This window comes from Eulemur rufifrons, chromosome 15, assembly GCF_041146395.1.
Source record: "Eulemur rufifrons isolate Redbay chromosome 15, OSU_ERuf_1, whole genome shotgun sequence".
In the NCBI taxonomy this organism is placed as follows: domain Eukaryota; kingdom Metazoa; phylum Chordata; class Mammalia; order Primates; family Lemuridae; genus Eulemur; species Eulemur rufifrons.
The window spans coordinates 1453422-1475288 of record NC_090997.1 but is presented as its reverse complement, the minus strand read 5'-3'; the positions used below and the strand labels follow the sequence as shown (position 1 = coordinate 1475288).

Here is a 21867-nt window from a genome sequence, read left to right as displayed (position 1 = left end):
TCCAGCTAACTTCTTTCTATTTTTAGTAGAGACAGGGTCTCGCTCTTGCTCAGGCTGGTCTCAAACTCCTGATCTCAAGCGATCCTCTGGCCTCGGCCTCTCAGAGTGCTAGGATTCTAGGCATGAGCCACCGCGCCCAGCCTCAATAAATATCTTTAAAAGCCTCTGGCCATCACCATCCTCCCAGTCAAGTGGGAATAAACTTATAAGCAGAGCAGAAACCAATCATTTTAATGAAAAGTTCAAGCTTCCAATTTTACAGAATGAACTATAATGATGATAGGAGGGTTGGACGTGGAATTCAACATATATCTTCCATGCAGAAGCTGACCTTTTAGTCTTGTAGTTTATAGTTCCCTGAGAATGTTTTATAATTTGCTTAAAAAGAGATGTGGTGAGCACACATTTTATCTGTTAGATACCTTTGCAAAAGTATCTCATAGATGCATTTTCTTCCTTCCTTCCCTCCCTCCCTCCCTTTCTTTCTTTTCTTCCCCTCCCTCCCTCCCTCCCTCCTTTCTTTCTTTCTCTCTTTCTCTCTTTCTTTCTTTCTTCTCTTGCTCTGTTGCCTGGGCCAGCCTCCCGAGTAGCTGGGACTACAGGCGCATGCCTGGCTAGAGATGGGGTCTCGATCTTGCTCTTGCTCAGGCTGGTCTCGAACTCCTGAGCTCAAGTGATCCTCCCTCATTGGCCTTCCAGAGTGCTAGGATTACAGGCCTGAGCCACCGCGCCCTGCCAGAGAACAACTTCTTATTCTCTTTTTACCAATAAATAAAGCTAGGCTCAAAATGTTAAGTAAAATCCCTGAGGTGAGAGTAGTGAGCTCCTGGACATACATATCCCCTAACCTTCCAAATCATCCTCTCTCCTCTCCTTTAAAAATGTAGAAAAAATATCGGATTCATGGCATCTCCCTATGCTAGTAATTAACTGACTAAACTGAAAGAAAGACTGGGATAATGTTGTAGACCACCTGATGTCAGAATTTAAAACCTTATTTTATCTCATCACCCCAAAGTAGTTTTTTAAATATTAATAAGAACATGAAAGACAATGTGAAAGACAGTGTTTGGGGAGATTAAATCATAGCACCCAATACAATTCCTCCACTTAGTAAGTTGTCAATACGTGTTAAATAAATGTATATATAAAGTTTGCAACTGGACGGGAAGGAAGGGTGCCTAAAGGAAGAGCATAAATGCAAAAGCTTCCTTACCCCTTAGGCGAAATGATAAGATGTCCATGAGTGAGGGGGGGACCGGTGTGGCTAAGAGTGTAGGGGAATGTTTGGGAAAACTGCCAGAATGTGATGCCTGAGCTCTCACAGAAAAGAGGGAGAGAAGAAAGGTCGCTCAAAGTCAACTGCATGAGGAAAGCAGAAATTAAGAGCACCGGTATGTGGGATGGTCGACACCGAACACAGATCCGTGCACTAGTTACAAGACCCCCAGCATTTTTCTAAGACCAAGATATTCTACTTCTGGAGATTTGATTCAGCAGGCCTGGGAGGGGGCCAGCAATTTGTGCTTATAAAAGGCTCCATGAGATTTGGCATGAATCTGGATTCCAGACCCTGGAGTCTAGAGTGCAATATCATCTAGGCCAATTAGGCACTGCAAGAAGGAGGACTGCATCTGTAGAATGCCCTGGAGAGGTTGGGGGGAATGAAGACGGAGGAAAATCCATTCTATTTGAAACTAGAGGTGACCCTTGAGAATTGACAGGAAGCTCAGCATGTGCAAAGGTGCAGACACAGAGAGAGCTGTGGATGAGCAGGGATGGCGGGAGACTGCCCTGGCAGGCGCCTGTTCCCATGCTGGGAGGGGGTTGGATCTGTGGGGTATGAGGAGGCCAAGGCCAGAAGCTTGGGATTTATCATAACTGGGCAGCAGTCACTTAAATCTTTGAGCAGGACTAAGGTATGGAAAGAGCTACGACGGTGTGCTCAGTGGCTAAGAGACTAAAGACAAGAATGCTTTCAACTCAACCTACTTGAGCTACATGGAGATTTAATAAGTAGATGTGAAGGGGAGGGAGATAAATCCCTTACTTACCTCCTCTAGATGACACTTACCAGTTAGCAAGTGGCAGAGCCAGGACTACAGGACTAGAACAGCTCTTCGGCTGGAGGACAAGAGTGGTTTCAGGGACAGAGAAATTTAGAGGCAGAGATATGAGCTACAACACAGATGAGCCTTGAAAGTGTTATGGTAAGTAAAAGAAGCCAGACACAAAAGGCCACATGTAATTCCATTTACATGAAATGTCCAGAAGAGGCAACTGTAGCGATGGAATATAGGTTGTTGGTTTCCAAGGGCGGGGGGTGGGGTTTGGAAGGAAATGAGGAGTGACTGCTAATGGATAAGGGGTTTCTTTTGGGGCTGATGAAATGTTCTGAAATTGATTGTGGTAACGGGGGCACAACTCTATGAATATACTAAAAACCACTAAATTGTATATTTTGAATCCGTGAATTTTATAGTATGTAAATTATATCTCAAGTGATTATAAAAATGATTAAATTACAAATAAAATTGAGTTTTTGCTCAGAAAAGGCTACGAGATAAAAACACTCACTATATATGTTTATGTTTGCATGACAATTGAGAAAGTAGAAATATAGAGAGTAGGCTGGTAACATTAATTACCACAGTAAAGTCAGTGTGGATTTAGCCATAAAAGAGATTTTAAAATATATTTATACATAGTTTTATTTTATCTCCTATTGTGATCATGCATTATTTTTACAGTAAAATTTTAAAAAATAGAAAGTTAAAAATCTTGAAAGTTTGCTCTATAAACTCTGCATCCAGATAAAAATAGTAACAATGAAGAGCTGTCTAGGATTTCTTCTTGGCGAATTGGCTCAAGCACAGGCAAGGCAAGAAAGAGTGCAATGGCCGAAGAATCAAGGCAGGACTACGGTGCTGGAAGAGAAGAAAAATGCAAACGTGGAGATACAAGGCAAGGTAGAGAGAAAATGACAAATCCCAGAAGTGGACATGAATAATGTAAAAGGCTCCTGGGGAGTCAGAAGATGCCTGCGTTCACGTGGGAGGGAAATCGCAGCCTAGAGCCCAAGAGGGCCAGACACGCGGACAGGGGACAGCATGAAAGATACTTTCCAGTCATTCCCTTTTCTCCTTCCTGCACTGCCCAGCAAAGCCATTGCCTGATTTATAGCTATTACCCGCTGAGGAATTAGTACCATCTGGAGACTTTGAGCTGACAGACAATTTTTGAGCTCTTCTGGGTAGGGAACTGTATCAGTACAGACTTCTTTCAGGAAAACAGACTCAGTCTGATATTTCAGGAATAAAGTGTTTGATATAGGAATAAGAGCCTATATTAACATTTGAAAACCGGGGTGGGGGGGTTCACCAATACTGGTGAAGTCATGTGTAGGCAGAGTGATGGTCTCCCATAGATGTCCACGTCCCAACCTCTGGAACCTGTGAAAATGTCACCTAATGTAGCAAAAGGAACTTTTCAGATGTGATTAAGTTTAGGCTTTTGAGAAGGGGAGATCATCCTGGATTATCCAGGCTGGTGTAATTGCAATGGTTCTTACAAGTGAAAGAGGTAGACAGCAGGGTCAGAGTTAGAGAAGGGGATGTGACAACAGAATCAGGGGTCAGAGTGATGTGACTGCTGACCTGGAAGATGGAGGCAGGGGCCACAAGCCAAGAAATGCGGGCATCCTCTAGAAACTGGAAAAGGCAAGGGAACGGACTTTCCCTTCCAGCCTCCAGGAGGAATGCAGCCCTTCAGACACCTTAATTTTAGCCCAGAGAGACCCATTTCAGACTCCTCACCTCCAGAAATGTAAGATAATGTATTTGCGTTGTTTTAAACCACTTAGTTTTGACAATCTGTTATAGTAGCAACAGGATACTAATACTAGTCACCACGGAAACTCTCGGAAGCTGCAGGTGGGAGGTCAGGGAAGCGTATGTTGAAGACCTCAGCCCGAAGCACTGCTGGGACGTCCTCAGAACCCCGCTAGGAGATTGTGTGATTCTCCAGAGCCTCTGAGAAAGCTCCCATCGCTCATCTTGGTCTGCACAGGCAAAGCAGGTGGGTCTCAAGTCTAGCACAGTAGCCACTGAGAATCCCACATCTGCCTGCCCCTCTGCCGGCAGCCACGCGATGGACACAGGCCTGTCCCTCCATCTCTTCCTTGCCCTGCATCTCTTGCCAGTCTCTCCTGCTGGAGAACTTGAACCAGAATGATACAGGGGAGGGGTTACTGGGGGACACATTCCCTGGTTTCTCCGCAGAGCAGACTGCCCACTTGATGAGACACAATCCTGTACATTAGTTAATAGTGTCAAGGGCAGATGTACTGTCTAACCCCTGATTCATGAGCAAAGATTCCACAGCTGATGTAAACCAGTGATGTATTTAGGAGATCTGTTTAAATTCAGCCAATACTTTTGGTAGGTGTGATGTGTCAGGGATTGCAAAAAGAATGAACTTGTAGTTTGTGCAATTTACATCAGCACTACAGAGGAAGGATTCTAGAAACCCATTGATCCAGCCAGAACTATGTATTTAAATTGGAAAAAGTTTTCTTGTGTTCTCCACATCCTAGGATAACTAGAATAACCTAGTTATAGCAATTCCTAGTTAAGCCAGAAGTTTGAAATGAGTTCAAGGCTTAGGGATAAAATCCCAGGGAGAGGTAGAAAACTGGAAAGTTCGTGATTTTCCATGTTGATCCATCAAGCCCATAAACAATTTTTCATATGTGTTTTTTTCTTTCTCTTTCAATCTAAGTAATTTCTTAGAGACGAGTACCATTGTGAAGTGTGGGGTGGCCACGAAAGACAAGTCACCAGCTCCAGCATCCCACATAGCCATCAGCTGACTCTCAGCCCAAGACCTGGATGGCGACTGCCGTACCCAAAGGGAGAAGAGGCCATCTGCGGGGCAGACAGAACTGTGTCACAAGACGAGTACAGGTAACACCCACACACGGCCCCTGACATGGATGGAGAAACAGTGTAAGAAGAAAGTGTCCAGATATCCAGAAACCTATGAATTAACGATTTGGAACTCTCAAAGCCACACTGTCACATCTGTCAAAAGGTCAAGGCTGTGGACATGCGTGGCTGTGGGCGGCTGAGCCCCCAGTGACCGCTGTATGGGTCAGATGTAGTTCGAAGGGGACGAACAAGTACACACAACTCCGGCTCTTCCTTTCTGCCCCGCTACCATCCTCTGTCCGTAATCACCCATCAACGCCCTGTCAGCCATTCCTTTTTGACCAATAACAAATTAGTTGTGTGATTCTGGGCAGAGTACTTCGACTCTCGGGGTCTCCGTTTCCCTTGTCCATTCATAGGAATCTCTATTTCCACAAACAAGGATCAAGTACAGACTCTGTTTGAGGAAAACAATCAGAGCCGGTGTAACTGTCCTCACTGAGCCCAGTGTCCAGCAGGGGAGATGGGCACTTCTGTGAGCAATCATACCTAACATCACACACTTTAGCAATAAAACATCTTTAAGTTTTTTTTTTTTTGAGACAGAGTCTTACTCTGTTGCCCGGGCTAGAGTGCCGTGGCGTCAGCCTAGCTCACAGCAACCTCAAACTCCTGGGCTCAAGCGATCCTCCTGCCTCAGCCTCCCGAGTAGCTGGAACTACAGGCATGCTCCACCATGCCCGGCTAATTTTTTTTCCTATTTTAGTTGTCCAGTTAATTTCTTTCTTTTTAGTAGAGATGGGGTCTCGTTCTTGCTGAGGCTGATCTCAAACTCCTGACCTCAAGCGACCCTCCCGCCTGAGTGCTAGGATTACAGGCGTGAGCCACCGCACCCGGCCAAAATCTTTAATTTTTACGTATTGACTCTTGAGCTCTTGCTATAGAGAGACATTCTCAGTACACATTGTTTGTATAATATAACAGTCCCCATTTTTCATCTATTCAACAAGTAGAGCTTGAGGACCTGCAATGTGCCAACCTCTACACTCCTTCCTGGGGGTAGAACAGTGAGGACCATGAACACAGGCATATATGTTCTGGAGCTACAGTGTGGTGGGAAAGAAGTATGAGCCCGGCAAATAGAAGCTACTGTAATAAGTGCTTTGAGAAAGGAGGAAAGGAACTGTGAGAACAGAGAGGAGGAGGACCTAAGCCAGTTTTGGGAAAGCAGGTTAAACTTCCCAGAGAAAGCAAAGTATAACCTACAGACGAGCAGGAATCAGCCAGACCTACGCAGGTGGAATACCTAGTCCAGACTAATAAATAAGAGATTTTGCAGCATATTTGTGCAACTGTAAGCAGGATTGCTGGCTGGTGTGAGAGGGAGAGAGAGGAAGCTAGAAAAGTGTGCAAGGTCCTGATCGTACAGGGTTGGGAAAAATGGTTAAAACTTTTGGTGTTACCCTGAGGTTAACAGTGAGCCACTGAAATATTTTAAGCAAGAAAGAGACAAAATTGGATTTTTTGCTTCAGAAGGATGACTGTAATTGGAATGCATTGAAGGGTTGGGCTAGAGCAATATAGAAGGCAATAAAATGGGTTAGGAGGTTTTGAAGGACTCTGAGCAACAGAAAATGGTGACCTGATCTAAGGCGGTGGAGGCTACGCTGAGATCCAAGGGGACAGGCACTAGCGATGGCTCAGGCTCAGCGGGCAGGGGCTGAGGCTCCCGGCCGTGGAGCAGAGAGAGGCTTTGCTCTGAAGGGGCAGAATGGCAGTGGGGAAGGGAAACCTTGGATTGGGATTTTCCGTGTCTCTGGCACTAGGAAGACACGGACAACACACAGTGTGGAGCCCAGGGTAGAGTAGGGGCAGCAGGTAGATTTGCAGCCCGCCACTCAACAGGATGTGGAGAAGCTAACAGTTGCTGGAGCCTGGTGGGTGAAGTCAAATCCAGAGTAGCTAGAAGACACAGAAGAAAACACCCCCTGGCTCAGAACCTCTGCACACTTGAAGGCATTTGGTGTACTTAGCAATGAATTTTCCCATGGGAACCCCCAGCACCACCACTCCCTCCTTTCTCAGGATCCTTTCTACAGTCTGACCCTTTGGTTCTCCCGTAGAACAGCCCACCCTGCCCAGCTCCTTGGCTCTTCCATAATCTCTCACTAACCCACGGTGTCCTTTCATTCCCAGGCTGGAAGGGCCTGAACATGAAAGAAACTTGAAGGGGCCAAGATCATTTGCTCCAGCCCTTCCCCTTGGGAGGGCAGGAGGGGATGAGACACTTCAACACCCTGGCGGGACGACACTTGGCATGTGTGATGTGATCCCAAAAGTCTGAGCGAAGGACGGAGGTCTCAGGACTGTGTGTGCACACAAGTGTGTGTGTGACACTGCAGAGTTCAGGCCAGGGCTGCAGCCCCTGTGGGGAAACAGCTAACAGCTTGGAACTGAGAATTCCTACAGAAGGTCCCAGAAACACCCTGAGAGGAACAGGGAAATGAGAAGAGACAATGATAGTGGTTGGCAAGTGAGGGTATCTTCTTAGGTTTCCAAATTTACTCTTCAAAATCATTGATAATGCATCAGTGATAGATCCAAAAACATTTATTTAATTTCCTCTAGACACAACGACGGACTGTGACAATATAGTGTTCAAAGAGACTTTGATTTAGTCAAGGAGACCCACCCACTTATTGTAATTGGAACGGTGGCCACAGAGAGTCCGGAAGCAGTCTGTGCTGGAGCGCGTGCCAATCCCCAGGCTCCCACCGCAGCTGCCACTGTGCCCTCCACACTGCGGGGCATGGTCTCACCAGGCTTACCCCGCATTGCACAGCCACTGGCTACTTCTGGGTCCCCTCACTTGCCTGCCATCTCCTGGCCTCCCTGCGTCACTGACAACTATGCCCTATAGATGCCATTCTGCAGAACCTAAGATAAAACAATGCCATGAAGACTACAAAGGAAAAAGGGGAGTTCGTTTGCCCGAACCAGCTTCATCTAGCAGTGCAAGGCAAAGATACCCTGCTGACCAAATTGTGCTGCCCATTCTCAAAATCTTGAATGAGCATGAGTCCACAGTGGAGTCATAAAGGAGTCTCCTTATCATCAAAACAGAAAACAGACTTCAGGATCAGTTACCTCAGCAAACACAGGCCCTGCGGGGTCACATTGTCTCATATACCATCACTTCTTTGCAGCAACTTCATTCTGGTTCTTTATTTATTTATTTATTTATTTATTTTTTTGAGACAGAGTCTCGCTTTGTTGCCCGGGCTAGAGTGAGTGCCGTGGCGTCAGCCTAGCTCACAGCAACCTCAAACTCCTGGACTTAAGCGATCCTACTGCCTCAGCCTCCCGAGTAGCTGGGACTACAGGCATGCACCACCATGCCCGGCTAATTTTTTGTATATATATATATATTTTAGTTGTCCATATAATTTCTTTCTATTTTTAGTAGAGACGGGGTCTCACTCTTGCTCAGGCTGGTCTCGAACTCCTGACCTCGAGTGATCCACCTGCCTCGGCCTCCCAGAGTGCTAGGATTACAGGCGTGAGCCACCGCGCCCGGCCTTCATTCTGGTTCTATCATGAGGAACCCTTGTGGATCCGGTGCCTTTGGAGAGATCTTTGTACACAAAGCCAGATGTTGTGGCGACTCATAGTCAACCCTCAGACAATGGCGCAGACGATAGGAAATCTATTTCAAAGCACACTTCAAAGTCCTGACTTTATAAGGCTCTTAATTATGGCCAGTTCCCAATCATCGGCAGCAGATACACAGAAGTCTAGAGGTCAGATGTGGCTTTATAATCTGGATATAATATGACAACTGCTAAAACTTGCCTAATTCAACACTGATGCATGAAATGATGACACATCAAAGCAGAGCCTCGAGAAGCCTTGAGAGAATCTCGGGGGTGATACTTTGCCCTGTTGAGCATGTGGGCTAACATTCAGAGACCAGTGTTGAGTGCGGTTCAAGGAAAGTTTGGTATAGATCCACCTGTTTTCTTAGTGAACAATGTCTCCTCCGTTGAAGATGGTCAGTTTTTCCATGTAGAAACCAGAGAACATTACCTAATCCCTGGTCTTAACAAAGCCGCTGAGCACTGCCAGCACGGGTTTGACCCTGACGGGCCCTCACAGGACAAGTACTGCCGCACCAAGTACGGGCCTGCAATGGAAGGAACACAGAGCTCTAGCAGCAGGAAACTGAAATTCCACAGCCAGGCACAGCATATAGTCTGTCCTTTCATGAGAAATTTAATCACCAATCCATAAACCTGGTACACTTTTAGCCATGTCAAACCCTAGAGAGAAATGGAGGCTTGGTTACAGATTCAGCATGGTTTACAAACATCAGCCACAAAGACCCAGACTTACCTCAGGGTTTGCTTTTGGCCTGGAGGAACTGGAGATGGGGATGCTTTGGAGCTCTGCAAAGAACAACATAGCCATCTGTCCCCTGGAGGAAACAGAAAGTCCAGATCAGGCACCACAGGGCCTGAATTTTTCCACACATACTGCAGCCTCCTGAAGGAGAAAGTTCTCAGCAGTTACAAACTCTACAAACTAGTTTTCAAGAAAAAATAGATCCATTTACTACAAGGGAGTTTTTGGATCTTAAAGCAAACTTACAATGTCTAATAACAATGTAGGTGGGTTAGTTGGTCTTTGGAAGTTATTAAATGCAAATGCCCTGAACCATAGCAATGTTGCTGTTTTTTAAAAAACAAATTACTTAATTTGTGTAATGTTTCATAAATACTTAAAATAATGCATCATTACCTTTTGAGCTTTGTGCCATCCTGTTAACATCTTACATGGTGATGAAGGCAGAATGCAATTCATACTTTTAGATGGAAATAAATGCTTTTGCATTCAAGGAACTTGTTTGAATCAAATACTTCTTTCTGCACTTAATGATATTCTTGCAAACAGGTATCAACTTTTAAATTTGAGAGACTTGATTTTGCCCTGCAACCATCCAATTGATTGCCTTTTTTTTTTTTTTTTTTTTTTGAGACACAGTTTCACTCTGTTGCCCGGCTAGAGTGCCGGGGTATCAGCCTAGCTCACAGCAACCTCAAACTCCTGGGCTCAAGTGATCCTCCTGCCTCAGCCTCCCAAGTAGCTGGGACTACAGGCATGTGCCACCATGCCTGGCTAATTTTTTCTATATATATTTTTAGTTGTCCAGCTAATTTCTTTCTATATTTAGTAGAGATGGGGTCTTGCTCTTGCTCAGGCTGGTCTAGAACTCCTGAGCTCAAACAATCCACCTGCCTTGGCCTCCCAGAGTGCTAGGATTACAGCGTGAGCCACCGCGCCCGGCCCAATTGATTGCTTTTTAAACATTAGATTATGGTAGTTGTATTAGCGTCTTGTGGTTGCTTTAACAAATTGCCACAAACTTGATGGTTGAAAACAACAGAAATCTATTCTTTCACAATCCTGGAGGCCAGAAATCCAAAATTAAGGTGTGGTCAGGGCTGTGCTCCCTCCAGAAGCTCTCGGGGAGAATCCATTCCTTGCCTTTTCCAGCCTCTGATGGTGGCAGGCATTCCTTGGCTTGTGGCTGCATCACTCCAATCTCTGCTTCCACCTTCACGTCACCTTCTCTGCGTGTCTGTGCACCTCAAAACTCCCTCTGCCTCTCTTTTATGAGGATACATGTGATCGCAGTTAGGTCCCACCCAGATAATCTGGGCTAGCTTCTCTTCTCAAAATCCTTAACTTAATCGTATCTTTTACCATGTAAGGTAATATTCACTCTTTTACCATATAAAGTAAGAGTTACATGTTCTGGGGATTTAACATGGATATCTTTTGGAGGGTCATCATTCAGCCTACCAAAGTAGTGTATTAATTTCCTCTGACTGCTATAACAAGTTACCACAACTTTGGTGGTTTAAAACAAAACATATTTATTCACTTAGAGGTCTTGAGGCCGTAAGTCCAAAATTAATTTCAGTGGGCTAAAGTCAAGGCGTCAGCTGGGCTGGTTCCTTCTGGAGGCTCTAGGGGAGAACTAACTCCCTTACCCTTTCCAGCTTCCAGTGGCTGCTTATGTTCCTTGGCTTGTAACTCTTTCCTCACTTTAAAAGTGAATCACAGGCCGGGCGCGGTGGCTCACGCCTGTAATCCTAACACTCTGGGAGGCTGAGGCGGGTGGATCGCTCAAGGTCAGGAGTTCGAGACCAGCCTGAGCAAGAGTGAGACTCCCGTCTCTACTAAAAATAGAAAGAAATTATCTGGACAACTAAAATATATATAGAAAAAATTAGCTGGGCATGGTTGCGCATGCCTGTAGTCCCAGCTACTCGGGAGGCTGAGGCAGGAGGATTGCTTAAGCTGAGGAGTCTGAGGTTGCTGTGAGCTAGGCTGACGCCACGGCACTCACTCTAGCCTGGGCAACAGAGTGAGACTCTGTCTCAAAAAAAAAAAAGTGAATCACTTCAATCTCTCCTTGGGCCATCACATCCCCTTCCCCTCTGACTCCTCCTGCCTCCTCTGATAAGGCTCTTTGTGATTATATTGGGCCTGCCCGGCAAGTCCAGAGTAATCTTTCTATCTCTAGATCCTTAACTTAATCACATCTGCAAAGTCTCCTTTGCCAAGTAAGGCAACATGCACAGTTTCTGGAGATTAGGCTGTGATTAGAGGCCATAAACCAGCCTATCACTGATAGCGATTTTTGAGAAAAATTATTATAGAGAAGCAAATTATTGCATTCTATAGTTTGCAGTGGAGTGTTGTTTATTGTGACTTTGGCATCTATTTTCCGCAATTAAAATGCTTTAAAGATTTATGCTACATATTGTCAGCTTTTGCTTCTTTTGTGTTGAAGATTGTATGCACATTTGGGGCTGTGTTTCTTAGAAACATAAACAGAAATAGAGTATCTGAGCAGAACTCATAAAACAAAAGAGATAAACAAAATAAGGAAATGAAACCAAAGCTAAGAGTCCCTAGTTTTCTAGGTTCTCATAGCATCTATCGAGAATGGGACTCAGCAAAAATCCAAAGTGCCCAGGAGGCACTTTCCTTGAAAAATGCAATAGAAATTTTGATTCTGGTTTTCTGTTACGGGACTCACTAAATTATTAAGAAAGAAGTATACTTGATAACTTTCTCAAAATATTCACAAACTGACTGAAAATACCTTAATCCTTAGGTTGGGTGAGGGAATGCTGTTATTGTGATTTGTGTTGAGCTCACACGTTGATCCTCCTGTTCAGATTCCTTTAGTTGCCTCTCTCCTTCTCTAAGTCAGCGCTCTACCCGGACTGGGTCCACCGGCCTCTTCAGGATCAGAGGAAATGCCACATTGCAAGGCATGGTATAGAAACGCAACTGATTTCTGCTTGTTGATTTTATATCCTGCATTTTGTTTAATTTGCTTATTGGCTCTAACAAGTTTTTGGGTGTGGAATCTTTAGGATGTTCTGCTTATAAGATTGTGCTGTCTGCTAACAAACATAATTTTACTTCTTCTTTTTCATTTTGGATGCTTTTTAATTTTTTTCTTCTGTAGTTGCTCTAGCTGGAACTTCCAATACTGTGTGGAATAGAAGTGGGCATCCTTGTCTTGTTCCTACTCTTAGAGGAAAAGCCTTAAGTCTTTGGCCACTCAGTAGGACGTTAGTTGTGGTCTTCTCACATACGGCCTTTATTATGTTGAGGTATAAGGCTGTTGTCATGAAAGGGTGTTGAATTTTGTTAAATGTTGTTCTGCGTCAATTGAGATGATTATGTGGACCACGAAGGTTTTTAAGGCGAGAGACCAGATGACATTTTGCTTTATAAAGATCTCTCTGGTTGCAGGCAGAGTTTTTGGAGGGGAGTAAGACTGGAGATAAAGACACGTGTCAGGTATTGTTGGCAGGAATCTCAGGGACAGATAATGATGGCCCGAGCTAGGGCAGTGGCCACGGCCTGCGATTCGCGCGGGAGGCGGGTGGGGGCGGACGCCCACGAGCAGACGCACCAGGTTTGCGGGGGATCGAGCAAGCGAGCGCTAAGAATTCGCGGACCTGGGACGAGCAAAGGCAGACGAGGAGGGCTGGGCGAGGACAGGACGACAGGAGCTGCTCAGCCGTGGCGCGGTGGCCGCAATGCCGCCCAGGTAGGGACTCTCCGTAGAGCAAAGCAGACCCGTGACCGAGGAGACAGCGGAGGGACTTCAGGAAAACACATTTCCTCTGCTTTTTCGACCTATTTGGTCTCTCACGAACTATTTTCTAGCTCTGGAGCAGTCCCTGGTGTTCCTTTCTTCCTTCTGGACCTTTCTTCAATTTGACTGTATTTTCCTCCTATTGAGATATTGCGAATCTTCAATAAATCGCGAACACTGCCCCTTGAGTCTCCCGTGGTTCTCAGTAACCCAGACCATCCCACTCTTTCCAGGCACAGTGGGGGCGACCCATCTGGGCCAGCTTCCCGCAGAGCCTAGAGACACAGTACCCGGTCTGTGGCCCTCGGCTAATTCCTCGAGCTCGGCCTCTGACCCAGCGGCAGCTGGGGATGAGGTCCCCGCACCACCAGCAGCCTCCGCTGGAGTTTTACTGCACCGCATAAAGGACTTGGAGTGGGAGGAATAAACATCTTGCGATCGGTAACTGACAACCCATAGACTTCACACAATGCGTTGGCTCTTGGCGCCACAAGAGCCACGGGGCACTGAGAATAGAGAATCCTGAATTTGGGGCATAGGCACAGAATTCCGAGACTCTCAGCCCTGGCACACTTTGATGGAGTTGACTGTCCTTAGCCACGGGACCCCTAGGCTCACCTCAGGGTTTACTCCTGGGCTGGGAGGGTGGGGGTGGACTGGGAAGCACGGGGGGGCTCTACAGAGTGACGTATCTAGCTGTGCAATCGCTGAAAGTACAAGTCCTTCGTCAGGCACCACAGAAAAGGTTTTTCAGCAAATGCTGCAGACTCTTGTTGGATGGAGTGAATCAACAGCATCTACAAAATTCACAAGTTAGTTGCAGCTGCAAATGAATCAGTTTTCTACAACAGACTCTGAAGCAAACTAGGAAGTTCTAAGGGCAGTAGGAGTGGGGATTACTTAGTATTAATATGGTCCAGCAACACAAAGCTGACAAATAGCGAAGCTGGGTCTGGAGCCAGGGTTTTCCATCTCAGCATTGTTCATAATAGCAAAATGTTGCAGATGGCCCAAGTGAAGCAGTGGGAGGGGCAGACGCTGATCAGTTGGGACAGTTAAGACAAACCATGGTACATCCTTTCAATGCAGTATCATGCCCAAGAAACAACAGATCTCATCTTTATGCTGACTGCAAATCTGGCTCTTTATAAGACATGTGGAAAATGATGGCAAGAACTGCCCCGGGGATGGAGCTAGGCCTGAGCCAGGACTGGCCGTGCCGTGCCATACCCCTGTGGGGTTCTGGAGACAGGACCCAGGCTGGCTCAAGCCTGAGTCGTCCTATGATCGCAGGTCCTGGTGGAACAAGGTCTTACTGTAGAGACAAGTACAAAGATGCTGTAAGATGACACAGCTGGAGAGTAGTGGCAGGGTCACACTGAGCAGGACTAAGGTTAGAGTAAGTTCCAAAAGAAGTCTGGTTGGAGGCAGAGGATAAGGTCTGAGACAGTTGGTTCTCAAGGAAGTAGTTGCCAGATCATCAAAATTAAAAACTTGTGTAGGGCCGGGCGCGGTGGCTCACGCCTGTAATCCTAGCACTCTGGGAGGCCGAGGCGGGTGGATCGCTCAAGGTCAGGAGTTCGAGACCAGCCTGAGCAAGAGCGAGACCCCGTCTCTACTAAAAATAGAAAAAAATTATATGGACAACTAAAAATATATATATAGAAAAATTAGCCGGGCATAGTGGCACATGCCTGTAGTCCCAGCTACTCGGGAGGCTGAGGCAGGAGGATCGCTTGAGCCCAGGAGTTTGAGGTTGCTGTGAGCTAGGCTGACGCCACGGCACTCACTCTAGCCTGGGCAACAAAGTGAGACTCTGTCTCAAAAAAAAACAAAAAACAAACAAACAAAAAAAAAAAACTTGTGTTGAAAAGTTTGCATCAAAAGATACTATCAAGATAGTAAAAAGACAACTCATGGAATGAAATACATTATTTGTAAATCACGTATCTGTTAAGGGTCTAGCAACCAGATTATATAAAGAATTCTTACAACTCAAAACATAAAGACAACTCAATTTGTTGAAATAGGCCAAAGTCTCGAAAAGACATTTCTTGAAAGAAAATATACATATGGCAAAAAACACATGAAAAGATGCTCAGCATTATTAGTCATTAGCAAAATGTGTATCAAAACCACAAAGAGTTAATCACTTTACACCCACTAGGATGGCTAAAAAAAACAACAAATGGAAAATAAAAAGTAGATGAGGACGAGGAGAAATCTGAACTCTTATGTTGCTAGTAGGAATGTAAAATGGCACAGCAGCTGTGCCAAGCCGTGTGGTGGTTCCTCAAAGAGGGAAACGTAGAACTATCATATGATCCACTCCCAGGTATATACCCAAAAGAATTAAAAACAGGTACTCAGACAGAAACTTGTACACAAATGTTCACAGCAGCACTATTCACAATAGCCAAAAAGTGGAAACCACCCAAGTGTCTGTTGACAGATAAATGGACAAACAAAATGTGGTCTATCAAAACAATGGACTATCATTCACCCGTAGGAAGGAATGAAGTACTGACCCATGCTACAACGTGGAGCAACCTTAAAAACACGCTAAGTGAAAGAGGCCAGACACAATAGGCCACAAATTATATGGTTCCATTTACATGCAATATCCAGCATAGGCAAATCCATAGGCAGAAAACAGATTAGTGGTTGCCAGGGGCTGGGGTGGGAAAGAACTGGGAGTGACCATTTAATGGAAACAGGTTTCTGTTTGGGTTGATGAAAAAGTTCTGGAACTAGATAGTGGTGCTGGTTGCACAATATTGCAAATACACTTAATGCCACTGAATTATATACTTTAAAAGTTAAAATGGTAAATTTTTATGTTAAGTGTATTTTATAATACCACAATAAAAACAGTAAGCACAGGAGGAAACCAGGTGAGGATGTAGGGGACCTTTCTGTATACTCTCCGCAGTTTCCAGTGAATCTATAATTATTTCAAAATAGTTTAAAAAATTTATTGAGCACTAACCAGGCACAGGCACCATTCTCATGGTGATACAATAATATTTTAAATTAGAGATACACACTGATTTTTTTACGGGGACAGTAACTCAGATTCCCTGATGTCCATGACTGTCTTTTAAAATATATTTTGCTACCTGTTATTACTTTCAAAGTATTATGATTACTTATTAAAATACCTTATAATATCCAATTTTTAAGGTGCCTCCACTTACATTATTTGATACAACTATGTGAGCTAGACAAAACCAAAATTTTTATTATTCCCATTGTTGAGAATCTAAATAATTTTCTATTATAATTGCCTTCTGAATTCAGAATAACATTCTCTCAATCCTTCTTTCTCCCGACAGTAATGATACTCATTTTTACAAGTTTTGAAAGTGCCAAATGAACTTAATGTTCAAGGAATGATTAAGGCCTGGTTTCTAAGGCTACAAGAAGTCCTCATATTCTTTTTTTTTTTTTTGAAGTGGGCCTCAATCTTGGACTCATTTCTTGATTTAATTTGAATGACCTAAGTTTTTCCTCTCTTTTGTTTAATTTTATTTAGAGTACTGAAAGGGCATAAATTTTGTTTTCTTTTTTTTCTTTCTTTTTTTTTTTGAGACAGCCTCACTCTGTTGCCCAAGCTAGAGTACCGTGGCATTGGCCTAGCTCACAGCAGCCTCAAACTCCTGGGCTCAAGTGATCCTTCTGCCTCAGCCTCCCCAGTAGCTGGGATTACATACCACTATGCCCGGCTAATTTTTTCTATGTATATTTTTAGCTGTCCATATAATTTCTTTCTATTTGTAGTAGAGATATAAAATATCTCTACTTAAGTATTATAAAATATACTTAACATAAAAATTTACCATTTTAACTTTTAAAGTATATAATTCAGTGGCAGCTCAGGCTGGTCTCGAACTCCTGAGCTCAAACAATCCACCCGCCTTAGCCTTCCAGAATGCTAGGATTACAGACGTGAGCCACCGCGCCCGGCCAGAGCATAAATTTTGAATTACTGAATTGTGAGAAATGCTTGAAAAATCTATTACATAATAGGGATTTGGTTTCTTTTCATCTATGACACAGGAAATCCATATATTATACAACTATCATGCTATATATATCTATACTAATATTATATAGAGAATATAATTGTATGTTAAATATAATCATGTATATTTATGTAAGTAAAAATGAAAAAGGACAGAGTTTTGGAAGGAGGAAGAGTGCTATGTTCTTTAGGTCAGAGGCAATTCTATTGACGGAAACATAACAAATGAAGAAACCGGACTCACAAGTGAACCACATTTCACATTGTTTTGTCTGCCTCCCAGCTGGGACCTGATTCCTATGATCTCTCACACGAGAGGAATCACTTAATGATTGAGTCATGAAATCAAAACTCAGTTTCCCGACTGCTATCCCACTGTGGACGTGGTCAGTCATGCACAATCATAACACACTCAAGACAAACTTGGCCAAGAATCAGATTTAGTGTACATGAGTCAAAGAGCTCAATCATCTGAAATGACACTCACTAGAGGAGCCAAGGAAGGTGAGGTGTGGATGCAAAGGGTCCAGGTATGCATGAGGTGTACTTTCAGGCTACGTGTTTTAATTGGCTGCCACAGTTGACCCAGGTAGGCACTATTTCCAGAAATAAACTGTCAAAGAATAACTAAGCAACATTTAGTTACTTGCACTGTTTAGTATTTTCTATGCAAATTATTTTCTGACATGTGAAGGAGTCAGTGGAGAGACCAAGTCAGGGACTAAGGCAAAACAAAGATATGGTAGATTGTTATACTGGTGGTCACCAAGGAACCACACCTGTGTAGCCCCTTCCACATTGAATCTAGCCTTGGCCATATGCCTTGCTTTGGCCAAAGGGACATTAGCAAGTGCTACACCAACAGAGGCTCGATAAGAACTTGCATATTGGGATGCTCTCTGTGGAAGCCAAAAGGGGTGTAAGAAGTCCAACCACACTGAGACAGCCACGCTGTGAAGATGTCAAAGCTGGCTGGGTAGCAAGTCCACTTGGAAAAGCAAGGAGGTGCTAGACATCCAAGTAAAGCTTCTTGGGTCTTCCAGACCAGCTACCAGACGCCAGCTAAATGCAGCTATGACTCCAGCTGACTCCATATGGAACAGAACCACACAGCCAAACTCTTTCACAATTCCTAACCCACAGAATCAGAGGAAATAATAAATCATTATTATTTTAAGCTATAACATGATGGAGTGATTTTTATGCAACAGATAAGTGTGACACAAGATTTATGGGAGAAACAGAAGAAAGAAAATTACATTTTGGGAATAGTAAAGTTTGTTTGTATACTTTTGGGGTAAACCGGTCAGCTGGCAACCAGCAAAGAGGTCAGTCTGGGAATTCTGTCCTCAGGTAGGCTCTTTAGGGATATCAAAGAAACCATTTTAGTTGTTCACTCATTCTCAAGAAAACATTGAGAGTTTACCTATGAAACATACTTGTGTAATGTGCAGCATTAAAAGGACATTAAAAGGTGTCTGTTTTTTTTTTTTTTTTTTAGCACCTTTGACCTTGTTAGTTCAGGTCTGTACCACTTCCTTTGTTAGAATTTTATAGAATACAACTTTGAGATCAAAAAAAGACCAACTCTGAGTGGGCCTGGAGGATATGAACACTCCCCCTCATTTAAAAACAGAACCAGTGACAGCATTCTGTCCAGCCCTTCAGTCAACAGTCATGGCTACCTAAATATGGAATGCCCTAAGGAGGCCCAGGACCTTGCAAAGAACTCTGGAGCTTGAGTTACAGACATGGCATTGCACCGAGAAAGAAGGGTGACAGGGAGCTGGAGCCAAGGCTCTGGAAATGGGAGCTGCTTAGTGGGGCCAAGTGGTCTATGGAAACTGGGATCTCCCTGCACCGTGGGAGTAGAACAGTGACCAAGAAATACAGACAGAAACAGAAGGAAATAGAATTATGAGTTGAAATACCCACAGAAAAGCATGTGACAAAGTAAAACAGAATTAAACTTTATTTGGAAGATGGGGTGAATCCATCACTGGTCACTGGTGCCCTGAGGCTGCACTTTCTCCTCAGGAAGGTGGGCTGGAATGGGGTGGGCTATGGTTGTCAAGGGCTGTGGTGGTTTGGCATCTGGGTAGATGAGCACAAATACAGGAGCAGAATTAGTTTTCTCAGATGGTGGCACCTTACACCAATCCAGAATCCACCCATGTGTCCTCTTGAACTCTTCGTTTTCCATTGTCCCTGCCCTCTTGGGATATTCCCCATTTTCTCTACCACCTCTCACCTGCCTGGCTCCCCAGCTGGGCCTCGGGCCTATCTCCCCAGAGCAGATGCTCTGGGTCATTGAGGAACCGCTGGCTTCGTTGGCATGTTAGGCAGGTCTGTACTGTCCAGCGCTGTCCCCTGCCGCCTGAGGTGAAAGTGGGAAAAAAGAAGAGAATGCCCAGTTTAGAAGAAGAGGTCTCCTGCAGCCAGTTTTGTCTCCACTGTTTTTCAGTAGGAATCCCCCACCCCACCCTAATTCCAACGCAAATTTGATGATGTCAGACCCCTGCATAAACTCCATCAATTTCTTGGAACTCTTTAAGATAAAATTCAAACTGTTTAACAAGATTCTTCAAGATCTGGCCTGTTTCCCTCTCCAGCCTCATGTCTTGCCCCCTGAACTCTCATTCCCTTGACGGCCTCACACATGGCTAGAATTTCCATTTCTCACTCCCTTCGCTTATCATGAACCTTACGCCACTGGCATAAATAATTTTGCATTCTACTTACCCCATTAGTCCTTTTCTACACTATTTCAATTGTTTCTTTGTCGCATCAGGCTGTAATTTCAGTGAGAATAATGATCTAGCACAGTACTTCACACACTTTAAAATGAATGGTGATGGGAATCAGGTGCTCCACGAGGCCAAATAACATCTATTTATTACGCCTAGGTGGGGATGCCTCACAAAGTAACATCATTTCTCTATTGCCCAGATCGGGGGAAAAAAGCCAAGCCCACCCCTCATCTTATGAAAGCGGAGGTAGCAACTTAACCCGGAGCTGGAGAAGGCCGACTCCGGCGGAACCCAAGCCCAACACCCGCCCAAAGCGAGGAAGGGTTGTGTGGCCCCCATCTCCCCCTCCCGCAGGGCTCCGCAATCATCCCGCCTGGGGGGCACACTGACGTCTCTGGCGCTGAGTGCAGGTGAGGCCCGGGATGAGCGGGGAAGAGCAGCCGCGACAGAGAGTCCTCTTCACCGAGGGGTCCCTGGGGGCGGAGAAGGAAGATGGTCCCGGCGCCCGCGCTCCCTCTCCCGTTCTTGCCGCGTCCCGCCCGCCGCCAGGTCCCGCGACAGTCTCACCGGCGCAAGACCAGCCGCTTCGCGATGGTCCTCTCCGTGTGGCAGTAAAACCGCGCCAGCGCCTGGTTCTCGGGGTCCTGCGCGAGGACACAGTGGGCGGCCTGCGCGAGGAAGCGGTCATTCGGAGCCTGCGGCACCGGGACCCGCTCCCCGGGCAGCCGCCGTCACGGACTTACCTGGTACAGGAAGTTGAGCCTCTGGAAGGCCTCGCGGTCCTTCACCTGCCCGGCCATCAGCGCCGCGCCGGCGCCCCGAGGCCGCCCGCAGGCCCCGCCCCCGCCGCCCGCGCAAGGGCCCCCGGGAAGTGTAGTCCCCGGGCCGCGAGCCCCGGCCCCCCCCCCCCCCCCCCGCCCGCCCGCCGCCCAGACCATCTTGTTTGTAACCCTGTATCCCGCAACCCAAGCCCACGGGCCCTGTAGGAGTTGTGTATTTCTTCGTTTTCCTCAAGCCCAGGATCAGTTATACTATGTAGAGACTGGAGAGCCTAGTGTAGCAGGGCAGGATCTTAAATTTGCTAAACATTTTCTGGACGGAAGACTGGCCTCTTTATGGAGATAGGTTGGGGAGATGGTTATGTGCCATCTATACCCAGCCAGACCTTCCGCCTTATTCTCCTGAAGCCAAAGACAGGTGCCTGGAAGATCTACCGAACCAAGGAACAGAGGTTATACATCCAAAAAATAGAAAAAGTAAAAAATAAAATAAAAAATAGACAACAACAAAAAAAGCACTGGTACCAATGGGGATGAAAGTGGGAAAGGGCCATGAGGGTGCTTCAAGGAGGAAAGGGGACGCCTCAAAGCATAGCTTACTCCCACTTTTCCACTTATCAAAGAAACACAATTCCTGTTGGGCAGCGCTGTACAAACAGGAGGTTATCCTCACTTGCTGGGGGAATGGTCAGCGACTCCTAGTCTTAGGCACAGCACAGAAACCTGTCTACAGCAACCTGGGCCCCTGAAACTTCACCCCACTTCCCACACAGACACCCACTTGACACCCTTTCCTCTGACCTCGTCTCCCATTTGTTCTGTCTAGCAACCTGTGACTTACAGTTAGTGGCTATCGGTTCCTGAGGTCAGAAGCGCAGGGATGTGAGCTGGAGGGGCAGAACATGAATGAACCCTGAGATGGGGAAGGCAGCACAAGTCAGGACCTTTCCTCCCCCTCAGACTCCCTGCTGGGCTGCAGCAGAGACCAGGCCTCCAACTCAGGGGAAGGAAATGGCTGAAACTTTCTCTGGTACTAGTTTCACAAGCATTCTCAGACTCAAATGAGAGATGTATGTGTGTTTAAAATGTAGACGCCCAGGCCCACCCCTTAATCAATCACTGAGGGTGAGACCCAGGACCATGCATTTTTAACACCCAGGGATTCTTACACATCAACACAAAGCCATCACCAAATTACCAT

General features: G+C 45.5%; 1 protein-coding gene across 2 annotated transcripts; it reads right to left on the bottom strand.

The window, feature by feature from the left end:
• Positions 1 to 19086: 19086 nt before the first annotated feature.
• On the bottom strand, positions 19087 to 20709 carry RPP21 (ribonuclease P/MRP subunit p21). 2 transcript variants are annotated; one of them, XM_069488548.1, is made up of 5 exons: positions 20631 to 20709; positions 20455 to 20555; positions 20278 to 20360; positions 19382 to 19514; positions 19087 to 19231 (listed from the first exon to the last, which is right to left on the bottom strand). In XM_069488548.1, the coding sequence occupies exons 1-5, from the start codon at positions 20685 to 20687 to the stop codon at positions 19171 to 19173; spliced, it is 435 nt and encodes a 144-aa protein (XP_069344649.1). In that variant the 5' UTR covers positions 20688 to 20709; the 3' UTR covers positions 19087 to 19170. The 2 variants fall into 2 exon arrangements, with proteins under 2 accessions (XP_069344649.1, XP_069344648.1); XM_069488547.1 differs by having other exon boundaries at positions 19389 to 19514.
• Positions 20710 to 21867: the final 1158 nt, after the last annotated feature.